This window comes from Alosa pseudoharengus, unplaced genomic scaffold (assembly GCF_046254945.1).
Source record: "Alosa pseudoharengus isolate Yale_2024_CS ecotype anadromous, Long Island Sound unplaced genomic scaffold, YU_APseudo_1.1 YU_APseudo_1.1_scf_6, whole genome shotgun sequence".
NCBI lineage: Eukaryota > Metazoa > Chordata > Actinopteri > Clupeiformes > Clupeidae > Alosa > Alosa pseudoharengus.
In genome coordinates this window covers 15,923,840-15,942,205 of record NW_027468848.1, presented here as the reverse complement: position 1 = coordinate 15,942,205, position 18,366 = coordinate 15,923,840, and the positions used below count along the sequence as shown (strand labels likewise).

The 18,366-nt window shown below is 41.4% G+C and overlaps 1 protein-coding gene across 1 annotated transcript in view; it reads right to left on the bottom strand.

Moving 5' to 3' along the window:
• The window catches only part of LOC143105594 (uncharacterized), a 64,886-nt gene that overhangs the window by 8,946 nt on the left and 37,574 nt on the right, over positions 1 to 18,366 (bottom strand). The window contains exon 4 of the mRNA XM_076269616.1: positions 1,200 to 1,277. Within this exon, the coding sequence (XP_076125731.1) occupies positions 1,200 to 1,277 (78 nt within the window). The remainder of the gene's footprint in view (positions 1 to 1,199; positions 1,278 to 18,366) is intronic.

Here is an 18,366-nt window from a genome sequence, read left to right as displayed (position 1 = left end):
TGACAAGGCTTGAAATATTATTACACTTCTGTGATACTGTGGACAGGGTTCCTACTCCCTACAGACAAACAAAGTCATTTTACCTTTGTAAGTCTACAGAGAAGGTAAGGACTGTTTCTGCAGTCAGTGCATTAGCTAAATTCTTCTTCCGGTCTCTGCCATTCTTCTTTCGGTCAATTACCGAATGCAGCACAAGCTACTTAGACTGGAAGCCAACCCAAATGTATTTTGCTCCCAAAATTTGAGGGTGGGAAATTCGGTCTGGAGTTGCTCTATTGAGAAGTCTTTGCCTAAATAAGATGTGTTTGGGCCAATCAAAACGTTTGGGCAGGCTTTACACAATGATGGACAGATGAGCAACAGTGAAGCAGTCATCTATGTCACCTGAGCGTGCTTGAGTTGATTTTACCAAAATCGCTGTTGCCTGAGAAGCGAGTAGATTAGATTTCGCAATCACATCTATCTCGACTTGTGCAGACATTCTACTCACAAGATGGTGGAAACCGGAATAATAGTCGTTAGTCATAATAGTCATTTTTAATATCCTTTCTTTACATGTACAAAGATAAGAAGACCCTCTCCATAGTAGCACAGATATGTAATGATTTTTTGAGCCCAGTTAATGGCTTAAAAGAGTGATTTACTTTGATTTGACTTGATTTGACTTAGCCCCAAAGACTATGCTATATGCTATTTAGTTGTAAATGCATATTCCGGTCTTACTCAAAATTGCATAGATTAACGTCATTTTGGTCCCCAGTGAGAGTTTACACCACAGTTTTTAATTTGTAAAGGATATGTCACAGAGGTGTACATTAGTAGGCTAAAAATCTAATTATCAGAGGAAATAAATGTATTTGTTGAAACATTAGGAATTGAAACAATACAATGTCTACAAAACCAGTAATAACTGTAGGGATGAACTGTGGACACAGGAGAACACACCTGTCACCTTGGTCTTGTCAACATTATGATATTATGGTATTGTCAGATACATACAGTTAGCCTACATAATTTTTTTGTTGAGTTTTTTTTTTTTTTTTTTTTTTAACTAGACGGGGTAAGTTTGTTGGACTTGTTAAATTGTTGCATTGTCACTGTTTGGGTTCATGAGGGACTGGGCTGGTCAATAGGTAAAAGGTTTGTTTCACAGTTCATTGCATAAATGAGGTAGTTCATGTGGTGGGCTAATTAATGACCTCTTTTGCTGATCCTTTTTTGTCCGCTGCTGATTTGGTCCCCGGTGTTTCAGAGGAGGATGCTGGCCAAGAAGTGATCTGCAGAGGAAACACGAAGATAATAAACAGGTAGATAATAACAAACGGCGAAACGAAAAGGTAACAAATAAATGTAAAGAGAAATATCATGTGCCGTTTCTTGTGTTGGCAAGTAGCTGGATAATAAGCGGGATATTGTATAAAACACCAGTTATTATCAGGAAAATAAGTCCCTTCAGGGCAAAGCATTACCCCTCTGCTGCACGTCGGGGTCTGGTCCGCCCCGGCATTCTATATCCCTTACATAACACATACAGTTAAGAACAAAATTATTCATACCCCTGACAAATATTGATTTAAAGTTGATTTTCTCTACAATGAGTGTACAGTCACTAAATGTACACATAACTTAATTTTTTAGACCCCCCCCCCCCATGGATGAAATTCTACAAAACTTGGCATACCCCCAGAGAATGTCAGGTTAATCATACACATAAAATTTGGTGCAGTTCTGAACGTCTTTACTGAAGAGAGGGGCGATTAAAGCAGAATGATATTGCATTTTCATTTTTTACCGGGGGGGTGCAAATCACAAATGAGTGATTATGGGCTAGGTTGATGTGGGCCCTTGAGACCAACATACCATAAAAATGTCTTCATCCTCGGTGCCACGGTTCAGGTAGTTATTTAGGAAAAACTGCATTTTTTGGGTTTCGGGGGGCCCAGCGCGGAGGGGGAGTGGCCCCCGGGGACCAAACGAAAATTTTCCGTAAAAGTCTAGTGGGGCTACATACCCACCAAATTTCATGTGCCCCGGTGTTTCGGTGCCCCGGGTGTCGTTGACCAAAATTTCAGGAAGTAGATGACAAAAAATAAATAAAAAATAAAAAAACTTTTACAATCCCTATATGACCGCGGTCATAATAATCAATGGAAACATCTTTATTTGCATTAACAACTCTCAAAATGGTTCTTATAATATCTACCAAGCCTCTCCATGTCTCCACAATGATTCTAGACCACACCTTTTTAACAGCAATCCGGGTTTTCAGTCAGGAATGATTATTTGCCATCACTCTGGCCTTGTGCTCACTTTTTTGACGGATTGAGGTCTGGACTCTGGCTCTGCCACTCTAAAATGTTGATATTGTTCTCAGTTAACCATTTCTTGCCTTGTTTGGCTGTTTGTTTTGGATCATTGTGTGGTTTAATGGTCAAATGCCGCTTATTGTGGCAGGTCTCTCAGCACACTGCCTGATCTTTTCCTCCAGAATCTTAATGTAGCCTCTTGTTTTAGTGTTACCGTTTACTCTGAGAAAGTCACCAGAGGGGTATTTCACAAAGGCAGAATTAAGACATCCAAGATAAGTGATAAAGCGAGGTTTGACATAGCGCTGTCTGGTCATCCTAGCTCAACTCATTTCACTAACGCTAAACCAGGATCAGTGGGAGCAACTATGTCAAGCCAGGTGTAAGTAATTCAGGATGTGTGCGCGTTCTCGTTTCTGCCACAAAGAACTCACGGTTGGAATAAAAAAGACGCGGAAAATAGCGTCATTCACACAAAGTGAACAGCCGCTTTTTATATAGACAAACAATGAAGTAAAGTTGTCCTTTTTGGAATGGGGAATCATGGATATTTCTGTAAAACAGCAGGAGTAGGCGTGGTAGACCAACTGAATGCAAATTTACGTATGCACTCACATGAGTGCTTCCTTGTCTCGGCACGCAACGTCATTAAAAAAGCGCTTGCCACTGCAAAGATGCACATAGATATACCTTTATATTATAGTTGAAAACACCTTCGAAAACTTGCCCCTCCACTTCCAATCAACTACAGTATGCTATTCATCAAACGTCTATCAGCAAAAGAAGCAAACAACAAGTACCTAGGCCTATGTTAATAATTATAAGGCTATCACAATTAAAATAATAACCATATGGTAGGCAGACAATCCGTTTTGTTTTGCGAGCAAATACATTTAGCAAATAGTATATAAATTGAATAAAGCTCCTTAAAAATGAGCAAGGAGGTCTGATTTGAATGACAGCTAGCTGAACCAATAAGACAACATAATTATCATTAGAATTAACTTAACTTAGCTGTTAGCCTGGTCGGGACCAGGCTAGGTGCAGAGAATAAATCCCTATGGTAACTTATGTGCCATCTCTTTTGTGAAACCAAGTCAAGGCTAAATTCATCCAGGATAACCAAAAATCCCAGTTTTATATACTGAGAAGTATTTGATCAGTACCCAGGGTCTGGTTTACCAGGCTATTTGATCAGGACACTCCTGTAGACTTTGAGCTCCATTTCCTCATACTCCTCACATCCTTGCTGCATATCTGCTTTGATGTTTAAAGCCACACATTCTTCCGGCTGTAATATTTTTACTATTACTTTAACTACGCTTACTGGTGTTGCTCCAACTGTTTTATTTCTTAATGTTGCTACCATTGTTTCCACTTTCAATTTCAATCCCCCAACGTCAGTGATTAGTTTGCCATCCTGAAATGACAATTGTGGATAGGAATAATGTTGGCTATCTGAAATTTAAGGCCAATTACACATAAATTGCAAAAGTCACAATACTGAAAATAACAAACCATGAACAGCAAAAAACACCTAATAAGAATAATAAAGTGGATATTGTAAATAACAATTGTGGATAAGAAGACTGGCGTGTTAACTTTGACTTTAAATCATGGATATTGGCAAAACACATCCAGTCGATCTATTAAATGTTTTTTATTGTTTGTTTTTTTTAAACTACAGTATCCTTCACATTTATTGCCACCACTGGTAAAGATGAGTGAAAAGAGGCACTGAAAAATCATACAAAATAACTCTGCCACCAAATAGTGGCTAGCGACCTACACTAAAAGCTTTTGTGTCATATATTTCTCAAGCCATTCATAACAGCTACAATTTTTACATTATACTATTTGCAATTGATCAGTGCAAACTTAAAATATAAATCAGGACTGACATTGATAAGGTGGGTGCACAACAACTGTCACATAATTTACATGGCCAATAGTCTGCACCGCAAAGCAGATTGAAGCTGTTGATCATGGCACAGTATAGACAGACAAAGGACCAATTCATCTGGCAGAGTGGCACTAGATTCCAGTGCAAGGCTGATGTAGCTCTAATGCAGTGGTTTTCAAAGTGTGGGGCGGGCCCCACTAGTGGGGAAAAGAGACATGACAGGTGGGGCGCGATGAACAGGAGGACATCTGTATTTTGTGCCTGTCGTTATTAATGCCTTTTTTTTGACAAGGATGATCATAGTTTCAAAACAAAATAGCCACACACAAACATAGGAGTCATAAACAGACCAACATATGAATTAAAACATCAGACCCAGAGGACGTAGAAGGGAAATGTAACATGGAACCAACGTTTTTAACGTTACAATTTTGCCAGGGTGATGGGGTCAGGTGGAGCGTGAAAATTCTCCACCTCCAAAGTGGGGAATGACAGAAAAAGTTTGAGAACCACTGGTCTAATGGAACCACATTTGGCCAATTTAAGCTTTGAGTTTTAAGTTTTATTTCTTATTCACCTCACTTCTAATAGTTTAATTCCTTATCATTTCATTGTTGCTATGGCAACGCACTTTAGTGCAGCGGCTTCTCTAGCCCCCAGTGTTAAACCTAGTAAGAGGGTTTTTGCGGTATGCGACAGTGTCAGTGTCTCAGAGTATCAGAGTGTATAAGAGAGAATACGATACAGTGCAGTGGCAATACCCACAGCCAGACTCAGACTATGAGTCGCCCTTTACAGTGACGGCAACAGAGGTGAGAAGGTCCCTGTTGAAGATTAACACCCGAAAAGCTGCGGGACCAGACAAGATCCCTGGCAGGGCCTTGAAGGACTGCGCTCACCAGCTAACAGAGTTACTGACAGACATCCTTAACATCTCACTCTTTCAGGAAGCTGCACCAACATGTCTTAAGACCTCTACTATCATCCCAGTCCCTAGGAGCTCCACAGTGTCATGCCTGAATGACTACAGTCCAGTGGCTCTGACTCCTATAAGCTTTGAGAGGCTGGTAATGGCTGAGATAAAGAGGACGATCAATGTAACTGTGGACCCCCTTCAGCAGAGGTGTGGACTCGAGTCACATGACTTGGACTCAAGTCATGATTTTGATGACTTCAGACTCGACAAAATTAGAAATTACTTGTAACTCGACTTCCATGCTATTGACTTGAGACTTGACTCGAACTTTGCCCCTTGGACTTGTAATGACTTGTAATGACTTACGGCATGTGTAAATTATTTGTATTTTATAAAAACAAAAATGTTCTGCCCATTCAAACAGCAGTCTCAAATTCATTGTTAAAGTTACACCTGCAATGCAACGTTATTTGCATGGAATGCACCGAGGTAGACATCTCGGGTTCAGAAAGTAAACCTCCTGTCCTGCCAAGTATTTGATCCAACCATTTAGTAAACCAGCTCATCCTAATTAGCAGCCATATCAGATAGTTAGTGTAGTGATATCAACTGTGTAAAGTGCACAGGTAGAAAGAATCAGAGGTGGGACAAAGTCACTGTTTGGCAAGTCACAAGTAAGTCTCAAGTCTTAACGCTGAAGTCCAAGTCAAGTCCCAAGTCAAGACAGAGATGTTCCAAGCAAGTCTAAGTCAAGTATTATCAAGGCCAAGTCAAGTCCAAGTCCAAGTCCTTATTTTTTTGAGTCCTAAACAAGTCACTATCGTATTACCGCAAATTAATATGTCATCAATCATGCTTTCTATATATCATTCTTATCAATATGTCATACATGACATATTGAAGTGTTTTAAAACACTTATAAGCACAAGCCCAAAGACAAACAAAGTATCCTTTGTTCTCTTACTGAGGAAAAGTAAGAGTGAATGCAGGATTTTTGATTCTAATGAGTTCACTAACTGGTAAAACTATGTCCCGCCTTTTAATGTTAATGAAGCAACTTTAAAGGAACACACCCACTTTTTGGGACTTTAGCTCATTCACCATGTTTCCCAGAGTTCGATAAGTCGAACGTGCGATAAGTCGAAGGCCTTTCTCATCTCTGTCCGTGTAGTTAGGCTACTTGGTCTGACGCACCCACCGCTAGTCTAGCTTATCACAAGTGCCCCGAAGTGGCTGGCTTCATTAGCCTACACCTCCCAATAGTGACAAAAGAATTCCAACATTTCCTATTTACATGCTGTGATTTGTATTTACAATGTGTACAAATAACAATGTCATATGAGACACAGCCCTTTTGTAAGCATACATAGGCTACTTGGTTGGAACTATGTTTTCATTTAGGGAAATCAATGCTCCTTGGGGTTTGAAGAAGTAGACCTAACACCGGAGCTTTTCAGGTGCTGCTTGCAAATCACTTCGCCCAAGTAGCTGTGCTTCGCCAGAATGTGAACATAGTAGCCTACCAAGTAGGTTGTAGCCTACCAAGTATGTGGTATGAAATTGGGTTATTCCCCGTCTCCCCTAGAGTAAGATGAGCAAAAGCATTTTTGTCTCCTTGCATGCATTGTCTTAGTCTGAATGACTATGAATGAATATGAACGCAAGTGTAAATCATCCCGTAGCTTGTTTAGATGAGCCACAAGCTTGCTCTCGTGTTCTAGGCAAGCGCCCAGCACTACTGAGACAGCTGCTGCCCTGGTGGCGTCCATGTTCTTTTCCACAAAGATGAACTGGAACGCTAAAGTGCTACATCACGTTTGCGCATAACTCGGGCAGTGTGAGCCAAATGGATAGCAGCATAACACGAGAGCTTTTCAGGTGTTTCAAATAGCTGCTTCGCCGGAATGTGAACATAGTACCAAGTATGTGGTATGGAATTGGGTTAGCCTATTCACCGTCTCCCCTAGAGTTAGATAAGTGAGCAAAAGCATTTTTGTCTCCTTACATGCATTGTCTTAGCTTAGCTTAGTGAATGGATTCTCTCTTAGTAAAAGTGAGTCAATGAAAAAATCCCTAATTACTTGTGGCCTGGTATTCACAACGAATACAAATAGCAATGCAGATTAAGACAAGGCGATTTAGGCAGATATATTGACTTGAGACTACAGCATATTGGGGCGAAGCACTTCTGACCTTTTGGTACCTACTTGGGTGCAGAGATATCACGCAACACATGAGTAGGCTACCTTGTCTCACTCGCCACAGCACAGACAATCTCTACTCTTTAAAAACAGCCCCTACAAGATGCTTGGCGATTCTGACCTTTTGACGATCGAAACTATCTCAGCAACAGAGACATGAAACTGCCCCAACTGGTCTCTGACAAGTCAAGAACTAGGCCTACAGTGCATTCTCCTCCATGATGCCTGGAGCATTGTGCTCAATGTCCCCAATTATGTTGCTGGCTGCGCTGCATTCTAAACCATTCTAAGCTGTTACACACCCCATAGCTGTTTTGTCATTCAAAATGTTATGAAGCCCAGGGGTCCCCAACCTTTTATGTACCATGGACCGGTTTGATTCCTATTTTTTTTTCACGGACGGCGGGGGGGGGGGGGGGGGGGGGTTCGTTCGGGGGTTCCATGTTCCATATGTGTTGTGCATGCATTACTTGAAAAGAACTAGCTTTAGTTATGTATGAACAGTGAAGGTAACTGAAGGTAACGATCTCTTGTGAAAAACGTGAACTTGAAGAAGTGAAAATTGAACAATATGAACTATGAATATTGAACAACTTGAAGCTACATCTATAAGTGTGAACATGCTTAACAAAATATGGGAACAAAACATGAACTAAACGTGCATTACGAATATAATCAGTGGGAGACCTGCTTGTTTCCCTACAACAAGAAGCTTCCATCTGGGGGTGATGGAAGACAGTGACACCCTCAGTGTGTTTGAAATGTCCAGTCGATTGCGCAATTTGGTCTTAGTTGCAGTCATTGCCGAAAACCCGGCCTCGCATAGATACGTGGTGGGAAACGTTTTCAGCGCTTTTACGGCTATCTCGGGATATTCTGCTTTGGTTTTGATCCAAAAACCCGCCAGAAAGGTTTCCTTATACACACTCTTAAGACCACCGTCATTTGCAATTTCGATCAACTGCTCTTCCTCCTGCGCTGACAAGTTAGGACTATTCGGGATATTGACAAATGGGTTGCGGACCCACTCATTGGTTTGCCGTGGATTTTTGGAGGATGGGAAGTAACGCTCAAACTCATTTGAAAGCGCACCAGCTGCGAGAGAAAGGGCCCTGCCTCAGTCTCTCCCAAAACCCCCAATACTGTTTGGAACTTATCTGGTCCACTCGTCGTCCCCACAAATCAAGCTTGGCTTTAAATGCAGCTACTTTATCTGCCAGTTTAAAGACATTCTCCCCTGGAGTGACAGGTTGAGGTCATTAAGCAACCCGAATATGTCACACAGGTAAGCGAGTTTTGACACCCAGTCCTCATCACTAAAATGTGCAGCTAACAGTGACTTTTTTTCTGTAAGAAATCTCTGCAGCGGCTCTCACAACTCAAACACTCTGGCCAGTGACCTGCTAAAGATGCTTGTTTTTTGTTGCTGTTTTTGTTCGCCAAGAACTGATCAAGTGAAGTGAGCTGACCTGAGGCTGCGCAGCGCTGAAGGCAATATGTAAAAGTGTTGAAGGCGGGACAGACAGACGTAAGAAAATAGACCTTGCAAAATGCAAACATGCGTGCAAACTGCATATAGGCCTATGCCATGTAAAAACGTGACATTATTGCGAATTAAATTTAGTTTAGTTTGCATGCATTTTTTTTTAAACTCATGTCGTAGGCTACGGCCCGGTTAGGAATGTCCTGCGGCCCGGTGGTTGGGGACCGCTGGTATAGAGCATCACAGTCCCGCCCACAGGAGTTTCCGGAAGTAAGAATTCAATGCAATTTCTCCATTGACAATTCGGGTATAAGCCATAAAAACTTAACTGCACATGGTAGACTCAAAACCAGCTACGGCTGTACTAAGCGATTGTGTATGCTCATATAGACGCCAAAAGTTCAGGGGACACTGACCTTGTTTTGAGATAAATGTCTTTTATTCGGATGTCTTGTATAAGTACTTCATTACCCACAATCCTGAACAATCCCACAATCCCACAGTGATGCCTCTGATTGGTGGAAAGGCCGTTAAGGTCATAGTTTGAAACTTTATCAGCGAAAATTATTGACAAAGATGGCGAAATTCTTAATGTGAATAAAAACTTTCTAGACGAACATTGGTACTTGTATCAACAAGGATTGTGGTTTATATATCACACGAACTTAGTCAGGGCCAATAGATAGATAGATAGATAGATAGATAGATAGATAGATACAATACACCATAAAATAGAACACTGGAAATGCTAGTTTGAACACTTAACTTTTCAGGTAGCCGATAGGCTAATCATTAACCTTTCAGACATTAGAATGTCATTAGAATGCTGCTAACATTAGCCTACATGCTGCAACACAGGTATGAAATATATTATGTTTTAGTGACCTTGTTGTTTCTATGAATATTAATTGTTGTTTATGAAACATCAACTTAGTCGAGGCATAAAAAGCCCTGTATATCCCCATTAAGTACTTAAAAATAATTCTGTGGAAATGCATGGATTCCAGTTTCTTCCAGTAGCAGCAACTGGAATCCATTTCCACGGAATTATTTTTGGAATCTGATCCCTTATCATACCTGTTCATTCTTACTTGTCGCTCGACTTATCGTGACTAAATTCAAGATGGCTGCAAACGCTAAACTTCGTGAAGATACTGTGTGTATAAATCGTCTTGTAAGTAAACTACCAGTGCTTTTTCAAAGTTCTCAGTGTCTCGTTTTAAATGTCAGGGCCCTCGGAAGTCTACCATTGAAGTGTGGAGATACATTGAGCCTCGTAAATGGTGTAAAACAGTGATTTATTTGCATGGCTAGCCCGATGCCGAAGCACCACCATTGAAAAAGCTGTTGGTAGCATTGGCTAACTAGCGCCAGATTTTGGAGTGCAGGGGACAAGCCGAGATGGGCTATGAGACATACGTTCACAGTCGGTATCATGTTTCAACACTCTTTAGGTCAATATCACACCGGAATTCTCCTTTAATCGTGTAAGACAACTGGCTAAATTGCTATTAAATCCGGTTAGCATCATTAGAACGCTGCACGAATGTGTTCAAAGCTGTTGCATTCAAATTGACTGCTAAGTTCTAATCATCTCAATCCCGATGCAAATGGAAAAGAATTTTCCAAGACTCAAGCGGGCCTGTCCCAAGGAGAAAAAGTATTCATTTGAAACTTAAACACACGTAGGGAAACTGAACAGTCTAACCAGACTATGATAAACTAGTAAATTAAGCTAACTTTACTTTGTTTACAATATTTCCAGGCTTCAACCAGTGCTGCTTTTCATTCAGACTTAATCTGCACATTTATTTATTTGAGTGTTTTTCATGATTGTGTTGCCATTTCTTTTCCCTGTTTGCTTTGATTGATAACTTTGGTGAACCAGCCAGGATACTAACGTCACCTACAGGAGCCCAGATGACCAATAATAGCCTTGCTAATGAGCTCGCGATTTTACTTCACCAGGCGTGAAAAAAACCTCGGAATCTGAATTGAAAACAACGTTTACAACCAAATACATTTATAGAAATTATCTCCATAGGCTACAGGTACGAATATTAAGAGATCCCTAAAATTCGTTCGAATATCTTTAATTTTTAAAATAATCGAATTATATTCGAATAACGAAGTTCGAAGTCAAAGCCCTACTGTGTATTGGGAGGGGGGGGGCAGTGTACTGCAAGTATGGTGAAGGGACTTACTATTGCAAGCAGAGTACTGTATGTATGATGTATTTGAGTGATGACAGTGAAGATGTGTGTGTGGGTGGGAGGGGAGTGGAGCAGTGACTGTGTGTGTGTGTGTGTGTAGTGTGTGTGTGGGTAGGTGGGGGCAGTGTGCTGTAAGTATGTAGAGGATGTGTGTTGGAGAAGATCCTGAAGACAATGTGCTGTGTATGTAGGGAGGCGGGGGGCAGTGTGCAGCAAGTATGTAGAGGAGGCTTACTGTAGCAAGCAGTGTGCTGTATGTATGTGAGGTGATGACAGTGATGATGTAAGTGTGTGTGTTTTTTGTGTGTGTGTTGGGGATGGGGGTGGGGGGGGGGCAGAAAGGCTAGGCAATCAAGGACATGGGTAGATGGAGGAGAAATCAAAAATAATAAATAAAAAGTTCTATGGAGATGTGCAAAAGTTGGAGAAAGTCAGATGTGTGTGTGTATGGGGCGGTGGTAGTGTAGTGGTTAAGGAGCTGGGCTAGCGTGCAGTAGCCTGAAAGTTGTCGGTTCAATTCCCGGCTTCCACCGTTGTGCTCTTGAGCAAGGCACTTAACCCCAAGTTGCTCCGGGGACAATGTGATCCCTTGTAATATAGCTGACATATGTAAGTCACTTTGGTCAAGAAGTGTGAGCACCTCCGGTCCGCAACCCGTGACATTGCGGAATCCAACAAAGCACTGACACGGTGCATTTGTGAAATGTACATATTTGATGCGTGTGCTATTTGTTTTTGTATTTAATTTTCTGGCACATATACTTGCTTGGCCAGGTGGGGGCGCAATGCAAGGCAGGCCCATTGGGTGTCATCATAATCATAATAAATATTAAAGGAATTATCGGGAGTAAAATGCACTTTAGATCAATTTACGGATGATTGGGAGTACATACGTTGAGTTGACATCAAAATCATGTCATTCGGATGTGTTTTGAGAAAGTTCGATTTCACCGTTTTTAGTCAAAACTCGTTAGTGTGTTAGTGAGCAGGGCATATTATTTCGCTGCTACAAAACGCTATTTTTATACCTCTTCTACAGTTCCAAACAACATTACACTTACGTGGTAGTGAGTAGAGGGTCCCTAAAGCCAAACCGAAGTATCCCGAGGTCTTTATGTGGCCAGATATAGAGTCCAGAATGAATTTCATCAAGCCAGTACCTTTCCGGAAATGTTGCTGCTGCAGCTGAGTTTCCACAGGCTGCCTTTTCACGACTCACACATTTTAAAACAATGGCTGCTGATTTTCAAAAAGGATATGAACACGCCGGTCGACACATTGAAGCAGAGAGACGTACGAGTTTGGAGTGCACATTTTGACCCGGATGACTTGACCCAGGAAAGACGATTTGGTGACCAAAAACAACGAATGCGCTTGAGGAAAAATGCAATTCCAAAAGCCGCTCAAGCTGTTGGCGGTCTAGAGGTAATGTATTTGAATTATTTTTTTCTTTTATTAGCCTGTCCGTTGAGTTGTAGCCCAATACACAATACCTGAAGTAAACATGGTGGGGGAGGGACTGAGATAACGTTGGCTAAACTACTTTAAGTTACCTGTAACTTTGCATTTTTTTGTCTTAGAAGTCGTGTATTTGTCTGTTATAATGTGTGATAAAGTTATGAATCAATGAAGTCATTTTGCATGTTTGCCTATATATGGAGTAAGGGTAGCCTATTTGAGGGAGAAATAAAGCATGCGCGAGTTGGGCTCTGTGCATGCAGCTCAAAAAGTGGGGAGGGGGAGGGTTGTGATATGGCCCATGTCTGTTCCTACCCAGTAACGTATACAACTGGTAAAGATGCTTTCAATGACTCCAAAAAACAGTATGCTCCCCCTTAGATTGAGCATATGAATTGATATTACATTTGTAGGCTTTCACAACCTGTTTCATAACCTGCTTCTCTGGTCGTATGATAATTTGAGTAATTTCTGTCTGTTTTTTTAAAAACACTCTTTTGTAAACTGACGTTCAACTATTTGTGCTTTGACCCAATTTATTTTATTTATTATAGGTAAGTGGTTCTGATGCCCCCATATGTTTGGAAGCATCAGAATTAGCTGCTGTACCACAGTCCACCCCGAAAAAGAATCAGCGTGGAGATGGCGAGGGACACTCTGCATTAGGGTTTAATCCTGGGAGACGGGATTCCCGGGAAATCTGATCAAAACTATTTCCCGATTCCCAGGAAATGTTATGACGGGAAACGGGAAATGAAAGTAAAAAAAAATTCCAGTGCGCTCCTATTGGAGTGCGCGTCTATTGTTGTCTTACGGTAACGTTGCATTCAGTAGCCTACGCAGCAGTATCTACCGCCCAAGGATGTCTACTGCCAGCTTTGTATGGGAGCATTTTAAAAGACTTGAAAATGAAAACGCAAAGTGCATGTTGTGTGACCGGATTGTCAGGTGTTCTGGGGGGTCGACAAGTGGATTGCGCAGACATTTAGAATCTCTGTCCTGCCTTAATAAAGAAACATTTGGTTAACTTCGAGTGATTATTCCCGTTTGCAGCCGTTAACAAATCTCAATAGCCACATCATGGATTTCGTTTATCAGAATGGTTTAAGAATCATTCCATGGTTTACTTTAGGAGATTTCGTCAGTTTTTATAATGGAGTTCTGTAATATATTGGTTTTTATAAGGGTTGCCTAGACAATCCACTTGGCATTTCATAGTTAGGCCTATCACGCACGCAGCAGAAATGATAATTGCAAACTTTGTCGATGGACATAAACTGTGTCTTTTGGCCTAATAATGATACAAATAATATAAAAATGTCAGTTTGCGATTTGGGAACGCATATTTGAGTGATATCATACATTACTTGGGCTAAAAACAACAACTACAAAAAACAGCTATTTCCCGGGATTCCCGGGAAATGCGTCGTCTTTTCCCGGGATTTGATACATCTCATTTTCGGGAAAAATATTAAACCCTACTCTGCATCTGGACATTGTGGTCTGCTGTCTGGTGTTAGTCTGTCTCTGTCAAGTCCAGCACAGCCAGTAGTCAGGCCACACACAAAGCCATCATCCTCCGGGACATACCTAGCACGCCCCCCAACGTGGAGATTGTCAGAGGTAAGCATTGCAATGCCATTGCTGTCATTTTGCTGTGTCACCAGTGTCACTCCAACTCATTACAAAATGAACAATGTGTTTTGTTTCTTTATGACAAGGAGAGTGGCGCTTCATCAAAGTCAGATTTGACTCTTTCCGGCGCAGCTAGTGAACTTCCATCTTCAGTGAGTTGAATGAAACTTTCACTTTTATTGTTCACATTATAATTAGAGGACAATGCCAGATTTTTGGAGTAATTTCTAATATCTCTAACGATGCAGATACAACAGGAACATGCTCAAGAAGAGGCTGCAAATGACATGAGCACATCTGTACATGACATGAGCATAAGCTTTGGGAAGATTGACTTGGAGGACCCAGCAGATGAAAGCTTTGTGCCACTGAGCGAGACGTCTCCCTCCAGCCCTGGAACAGGTTCCGGTTCCGGTTCCAGCAGTGGAACAGGAAGTGGATGGGCAGGGAAGAAATGGCTTGTTGACGAGTTCAAACTCGTGGAGCTTTTCCAGACTTGCCGTACATGTGCAACTGCAGTTGAGCAATTGATTGCTTGGGGATCACATGTTGAGTCTAATAAATCATTTTTTTATCCACATTTAACGACAAGCTCAGTCGCCATGGAGGCCCTGGGATTTCAAAGAGGCCTTGATCACCTACTTTCCCTGGGGGTGGATGTTGGTGTACTCACAACAGACAGGGCCCCAGTCATACGGAAGTTGATGAAAGTGGAGTACAGCCAAATTCGCCATGAATTTGATCCTTGGCACGTAAATAAAAGTAAGTAGACACACATTCAAGATGAAGACGCATTCAGACAATCTCTATTTTACCCTTGTGAAATATGAAATGCTTTTTTGATGTTGTACATAGGTTTCATGAAGAGGCTTGTAAGTGCAGCTAATAAAAAGGACAACAAGGAGCTGCAGCCATGGTTGAAGTCCATTAGCCGTCATCTGTACTGGTCGTGCCGTTCGTCTGGCGGTGACAAAGAGGTAATAATGAATGGCTGCAGTCTTTATGCTTATTACATCTGACAATATGCAATGTTATGGTATGCATCACAGTACTGAAGAACAAGACACAGATACCACAGTAGTAGAAGCTGTCAAGAGGTGCTAGGAGCACATCTCAGTCAATTATGTATGTCTTAGGAATGTGTCCGACGCTGGACATCACTGCTTCACCACATTTGTGGTGTACATCGGTGGGAGGATGGTGAAAAGGAATGCAGTTGTTTCCATCCACCGTTGACCGCAGAGGAACAAAGGAGGAAGAGATGGTTGAAGACTGATTCACCGTGCGCTGACAGCTCTTGTGGAGGATAAGAATCTCCTCTGTGACATCACACACATGGCTCTTTTCAAGCACACAGGTATGTCATACACACAGATGTTTGTAAGCAATACTATGTCAAACATACATAATTGTCAGGTGCAAGAACAAGTAGTAGTATTCCTAGCTATGCAACTTCCTCTGTTCTGTTCTTTATAGTCATAATTGTCATCAGTAGTTTGAAATTTCGTTTCTCTATGTACCCTCCAACCCTTACACATTTCTGTGTAACTTTTTTAAAAAGATATTCTAATGTAATCCTTATACAGGATCTCTGGAGGTCTACCACTCTGTGATCCTCAAATACGCACAGAAGAGGCTACATTTCAAATATGATGGAATGAGGGCCAGAACCCAACTGGCCATCATGGACCACAATGCCAATGTGGGCAGAGAAAAGGCAAAAACAGCAGAAGGTAGAGTGAAGTCTGTTTCTGAATATACAGAATTTGTACACCATCTCTGCACAGTTGATTCTTACAAACTGATGATCAACTAAAATGTATGTGTGTGTGTATGTGTGTTTGTGTGTATTAGGACAACCCAAGTACCACTTCGCCTACTCCAAACAGAGCCATCAATGGGTTGCCAAACCCATCTATGAGAAGACATCCCAGGCATTCCGTCAGGACCTCATAGAGAGAGTTCTCAAGATCAGGGGAAGAGAGAGCATTGAAGCTTGGCCCAGACCAAAACCCCGTCAAAGAAGATTACTTCAAAACATAGCCCCTGTCCCACGTCCAGACACAACAGAATTGGTTGCAAAGACCAAGTCTAGATTTGAGAAGACATAATGCAAATCTTTGAGTCATTTGAGACCCTTTGAGTCATTACAGCACATTTCAATGAACATGTTCAAAATGCCTTGTAAATAGTTCAAAATTCCTTCTATTTTCTTTCATTGTTTTATCTCTTCTAGTAGAATGTTCATAATAATTATTTGCAGTAGTGTTTTTTTTAAATATATATTTATATAAATAAATGTTTTCCATTACACACTGGTACTCAGACTGTGGAATTGTTGTATGTGATGGTATAAAGACAAGTAACTCAGATAGGATGATGGATGTTGCAAAAAAATACTGTTTATTAAACATTTTCCTAATAATTTACAAAACTGTATGAAATTCACGTCAAAGACATACTTTAAAACATTTCCTCAGACTCCTGAAAGCCTTGGTAAACCCCAGTGGGGGAGGGGTACTTTGTTCTAATGGTCGCCACCACACAGCTGGGTAATGGACGTCTTTGGCCGTGTCCAAGCCGCTCGCCCTTCAATGCCCATTCAAGTACAACGCGGTAGGCCACTAGTCTGTACTGACTGAGTGGAGGAAGAAAAGAGTCGGTACGTTTTGGGTCAAGTTCTCACACAGCCAAAAACAATTCAAACAAGAAAACCAATCAACATCGTAAGTTAGCTACTTACTCGGTAGACAGCTGCCCATTTGGTCCGTCAGGTTTGGGTTGTCTTTTCCAGTTGACTTTAGGGACATGAAAAAATGCCTCTAACACCATCGGGTTGAGAAACCCGGAGAAGTTTTCCACCTCCGTGAAACATTGTCCATCCTCTCTTGGACTATCTTCGCCGCGGTGCAAAAGGTCCCACTCATGACAACAGAGGCACTCCTCTTCGTGGCCATGGGCGCACATCGCCCACAGCCACACCACCAGTTGCCAGCAACTCGCGGCTGGGTTCCAGCGATCTCCGCCTGCTGCATTTCTGTTGCTCTCCTTCTTTCCTCCTCTTCCAATTCTTTTAATTCCTCGTCTGTATATTCAGGTTCGAATTGGGATGGCAGGCCATCGAATTCAAAATCAAATCCAAAATATTCCTCTTCGTAGAGATCCTCTGCCATCCTGCTACGTTTTTTGTTTCCTGCTCTTCTCTGCTGCTCAATCAGAGCCTCTTCCGTCAACAGGAGGCTACCTCACGCGAGACATCACGTCACGTGACATTTCAAAATTCCAACCTGTTAGTAAGCTAGGGTTTGCTGTTGCATACAACTTTGTTTCAATTTCGAAAGAAATACTGGACTATGTTTTTTTTTTTTTTTTTTTTAAACGGCGACGAAATTGTGAATTTCCAGAGCACTCGGCAATCGACTCCTATGGACTTTCCCCAAAAGATGGCAGCTGCAGCAGCAACATTTCCGGAAAGGTACTGGCTTGATGAAATTCATTCTGGACTCTATCCGACCACATAAAGACCTCGGGATACTTCGGTTTGGCTTTAGGGACCCTCTACTCACTACCACGTAAGTGTAATGTTGTTTGGAACTGTAGAAGAGGTATAAAAATAGCGTTTTGTAGCGGCGAAATAATATGCCCTGCTCACTAACACGCTAACGAGTTTTGACTAAAAACGGTAAAATCGAACTTTCTCAAAACACATCCGAATTACATGATTTTGATGTCAACTCAACGTATGTACTCCCAATCATCCGTAAATTGATCTAAAGTGCATTTTACTCCAGATAATTCCTTTAACCTGAGACATTTCAGACTATTCATTTTATGGGCATTATGGGCATGTGAATATTATCATTAACATGGTCTTCAATGACCTGTGAAATATAAAACATTTCAAGCCATGCATGGTGAATTATGACACATTTATTGTTTATGTGGAAGGGTATTAAAATTAATAATTTCGCCATGTCGTCAAATTACAACATATCAAAAAAAAGCTTCACAATTCATAATCAGGAACATCTCGGCGTCTTGTATACCAACTTTGACATGAATCGGATCAACCGTCTAGGAGGAGTACGTTAAAATTGATCATGTCCACAACGCACAAAATCTCAATTACCTCACTTCCGGTGGGCGTGGCTAATGGCATGTTAATACAAAAGTTGATTGTTTTTGGGAGTTACATACACCCACAAAATTTGGTATGTGTATCTAAAACTATATGCCAACCACAAGTCACAG